We start from the raw sequence: 4,648 nt of genomic DNA on the forward strand, positions 1-4,648 counted from the left end.
CTGAGGAAAGGATACACACCTACCCGAAAAAATTGAATACATTAAGGAAAGGAACAACATAATTTAGAACAATACCACTCTGATAAGGGCTTACATTTTCCCTTTCCTTTTAATGCAGAACTCTTTGCAAACAACTTGCCAAGAACCCATCACTCCAAGAATTTAGTTTTCTCTAGGGCAGAGATTATGAAAAATAATATGCCTGGGAATGTTATAAATTGGGAGAGGAAGGGGATAGTTTGAAAGAGAAAATGTGATACACGGAGAAAAAGATATTGAACCAGCTTCAAGAGGGGATTGGAGAAACATATGGAGCAGAGGTCCATCAGTAGCTATGGAACACTCTGTCTGGGGCAGTGATGCTCTGTATTCTTGGTGCTTTGGGGGCAAAAGCATAGCCTGAAAATTTTGGTTGGTGGGTCATGGGGAAATCCAGGGGGGGGGCACCCCGGCCACACCTGCTGCTCCTCTTGCAGTAACAGAAGAAGCAGCTCCAACTCTTCTGTGACCTCTAGTCCTCTCAACTGGAGAGACACAATTCTGAGCCCCTTTCTGTGTACGTCGAGGAGCGGGGGGGGGAATATCCTCTCTCTCTTATATTTTACAATTTTATTGTATTGTATTGCAATTTTATTCTATTTGCATTTTTAAAAGCCGATTTATTTTTTGTCTCAGAAAAAAGGAAATGAGACTGAAGCTTCCCTTATTGTGCCCGGGGTCATTTTGGAAACCCAATGTGCAAATCTTACTGTGTATGTGTATGTGTGTTTGAATTCTAAAAAAAAAGTTGTTTTGAATTTTTTGTCTGAAAGGGCAATGCTCATCTGTGGGGGCCATTGCACCCTAATGCCCCCACACCTATGGGGGCAATAGTGAGAGGGCTTCTGGAGTTCTGGCCCCACTGGTAGACCTCCTGAGGGCACCTGGGTTTTGCCACTGTGTGACATAGAGTGTTGGACTAGATGGGCCATTGGCTTGATCCAACATGCCTTCTCTTATTTTCTTATGTGAACCAGAGTGTACTGCATTCAATGTTCAAGCTTTTCAGCTTTCCAATACCATTTGATTAGTAAAGAGATAATGTAAGTAAATAACATAGGAACCACAGCATAAAATAATACTTAAATTTTCAAGGAAAAAATTGTTGTAATTTAGTGACAGTTTGTTGCAATTCAGGGACCCGCAAGGAGTTGTGAGGGGCATCTTATATCTCCCTCTCCCACTATTTTATCTTCCCCATCCTGCTCAGAATAATAGAATCATAGAGATGGAAGGAGCCATACAGGCCATCTAGTCCAACCCCTTGCTCAATACAGGATCAGCCTAAAGCATCCCTGACAAGTGTTCATCCAGCTGCTGCTTGAACTCTGCCTGTGTGTGTGGGGGGGGACTCTCCCTAGGTGGCTGATTCCATTCATACTGTAAAAATTTTTTCCAGATACCCAGCTGGTATTTTTCTGCCATTTAAAACCCATTATTTAAACATATTATTGCTTCCTTCACTCCTTCCCACCCAGCATCCAACCTACCTTTAGCGGCTCCTCTGATTTTCGATTCTTCTCATTCTTTCTCCCTGGGTGCCTTTTCCCGGAAATTTCCTGTCAAGTTGTGTGATGCGAGCTAAGCTGAGCTTGTGGGAGTGGGGAACTCACTTTCTCCTGTATCCCCTTTCCACCCTAGTTCCTTCCCCCCCCTCCTGGCAGCCCCAATATACTTACCTTTTCCTGCTCCTTTCTCTCCTTCCCACCCACCAACCAACCTACTTTATATCTACCCCCCCCCAATCTTCAGTTATCTTTATTATTTATTTACTTTATTTATATTCCACCTTTCTCCATAATGGGGACCCAAACCAGCTTTTATAATTCTCCTCTCCTCTATATAATTCTCACAACAACCCTGTGAGCAGTGTTCTTTCTAAGCTGAGTTAGTGTGAGCTAGCTGACAGTTTCTTAGCCTCTGGCTCACACATTTTTGTCTTAGCTCAGGAAGGATGGCTCCAGAGCAAACTAATTTATGCAGTAGCCAAATCACCCACTCACAACCTTAATGCCAGTAGCTCACGAAGTAGAATTTTTGCTCACAAGACTCCACAGCTTAGAGGGAGCATTGCCTGTGAGGTAGGTTAGACTGAGAGTGATTCTCCCAAGGTGACCCAGCGAACTTCCACAGCAGAGTGCATATTTAAACCTGGGTCTCCCAGTCTGAAACTCTAATCACTACATGGCAAAGCAAGAAATGTTCAGAGGTGGTTTGCCATTGCCTGCCTCTGCATCACAACCCTGATATTCCTTGGAGGTCTTCCATCCAAATACTACCCAGGGTTGACCCTGTTTCATTTCTGAGATCTGACAAGATTGGGCTAGCCTGGCAACCCAGGTCAGGGCAAGAAAAACAGCAGGAAAGAATGTACTTCTGATCAAGTGCCTGGAGAAACACAGAATTTGACATCTAAAAGGTGACAATGTTGCAAGGTGACATCGCTGATTTATTCTTAATATTTACTAAAGCATTTATACCCCACCTCTCAACATGGTTCAAGGTTGCTTACAGTGCCAGACAAATACTCTACCACAGAGGCCATATGTTCGGTAGCATCTGGCTAATCTCCGAAGGTGAGGGACCCAAAGCAGAGCCTTGGAAGGTGATTATAAGCAAATAGGAGGTTCAAGTGGAAGAAAGGCAAGTTGCAGCTGAGCTATGGCGACCCCGGCAAGTGAGACACAGAGGTGATTTGCTACTGTCTTCCTCTGCAAAGTATCCCTTGGTGCTCTCCCATCCAAGTGCTGACTCTGCTTAGCTTCCAAGATTTGATACAATCAAGGTATGACATTGAAGTGTAGTAGGTTAGATGCATGTAGAAACTACTGAGACTGATGTAGTGATCAGCATGGTTTACTGGTACACAACAAAGACTAACGGCTGGCTGGCCAACTATATAAGCACCTAGGGACACACCCCTAGGTCCCGTTGGTGGGTTTAAATCTCCTGCCACGGTCCTATTGGTTCCCAAGTGGAGAGATTAGGAGCCTAGCCCCCATTGTTCTTACAGAGTCAAGCTCTGGGGTATTCGCTGGCCCCTGGTGGCAATCAGCGGACATAACATCCCTCCCCCCATAGTTCGGACCCACCCTAGGTCACATAGTCCTTTAAGTACAATGGGAACCACCATTCTCTAGTGGACTGTTGGGGGGCGGTACTGGGATTTCCGGGGCCCCGTCCGCTGTGCTGGGATGCGCTAGGGGTGCGGACACCTCTGGCTCAGAAGCGTCAGTTGTCGGGCCCTCCTCGGCAGCCACCGGGGTGACTGGGGCAAAGTTCCAATGCTCTTCAGTGGGGAGGTCCTGCACTGGGGCATCTGGGGGGCTCACCTCTGGGTTTGCCCATTGTTCAAGAACCTCCATGCTTGGGTGTTCTGGGAGCATGCGCCGATGGAGTTAGTCTATGTGTCTCTACAGGACCTGCCCACATTCCGTTGACACGTCGTACATGACAGTGCCAGTGGGACGAATGATGTGGCCAGAGATCCATTCCGGGCCCCTTCTGAAGTTTCTGGCAAAGACGGGGTCCTCTGGGAAGAACCTGCGAGGCGCTTTCCGCTGTTCTGAGGAGTTCCGTGGCTCGGGAGCCCAGTCAGGGTGTAGGCGGTTCAGGAGGATTGTTGGTCTCTGACCCATGAGGAGTTCCGCTGGGTAGCAACCGCTTACGGGGTTTGGCGTTGTTCATTGCGCTAGGAGGAAGTGGGTGATGCAAAATTCCCAGTCTCCCTCTGTCAGGCGGCTTAACGCTTCCTTCGCCGTCTGGACCATGCATTCCGCTTGGCCATTAGTAGCAGGGTGGAATAACGCCGACCTGATGTGTTTGATCAGGTTGTTGCTGAGAAACTGCTGGGATTCCTCTGATGTAAACGCCATCCCGTTGTCTGAGATGATGGTGTCTGGCAGCCCGTGGGTGGCGAAGATCTTTCGGAGGGCACGGATGGTGGCCTTTGTGGATGTCACTGAGACGGGGCTTCTCTCCAGCCACTTTGAGTAAGAATCCACTGTCACAAGGAATACCCGTCCATGGAATGGTCCAGCGAAGTCTATGTGGAGCCGGGACCATGGGGTTCATGTGTATTCCCATGACTGGGATGGCACACCCGGTGGGCTGGGTCGGACGGCTTGGCAGGTTGGGCAACATTTCACCCATGCCTCTACCTCTGCGTTGATGCCTGGCCACCAGACGTAGCTCCGGGTGAGGCCTTTCATCCTAACAATGCCTGGGTGCACTTCATGAAGGGCCTGGAGAACCTTTTGTCAGAGGGCGCTGGGGACCACAACCCTGTCTCCCCACATCAGGCAGCCTTTGTGTGCTGACAACTCCTCCCGGCGGGCCGTAAACACCGTGAACTCGGGGCCCTCTATCTTTTTTTTAAGCCCCCAGAGGGGATTTTTTATTGATTTTTTATCACTACAAAAAACTACAACAGAAAAAAGGGGAGGGGGAAACTACACATATGGGAGAAAGTAAAGTACCCACTACTATCTAAAAACCCCAGTGAGGAGATCCTCCAACTGGCTTTTATACATCCAGTATTTTTATTGTTTTTCTTTTTATGAAGTGTGTCAAACTTTTAAAACTTTTTACCCTCCCAGTTTACATTTAA

The 4,648-nt window shown here is 47.7% G+C and overlaps 1 protein-coding gene across 1 annotated transcript in view; it reads right to left on the minus strand.

Annotated features, from left to right (window-relative positions):
• The window catches only part of TRIM42 (tripartite motif containing 42), a 67,956-nt gene extending 64,230 nt beyond the window's left edge, over positions 1-3,726 (minus strand). The window contains exon 1 of the mRNA XM_015410273.1: positions 3,708-3,726. Coding sequence (XP_015265759.1) covers positions 3,708-3,726 — 19 coding nt within the window. The remainder of the gene's footprint in view (positions 1-3,707) is intronic.
• Between the last annotated feature and the right edge of the window lie 922 nt (positions 3,727-4,648).

Source organism: Gekko japonicus, unplaced genomic scaffold, assembly GCF_001447785.1.
Source record: "Gekko japonicus isolate JY-2015 unplaced genomic scaffold, Gekko_japonicus_V1.1 scaffold1292, whole genome shotgun sequence".
Lineage (NCBI taxonomy): Eukaryota > Metazoa > Chordata > Lepidosauria > Squamata > Gekkonidae > Gekko > Gekko japonicus.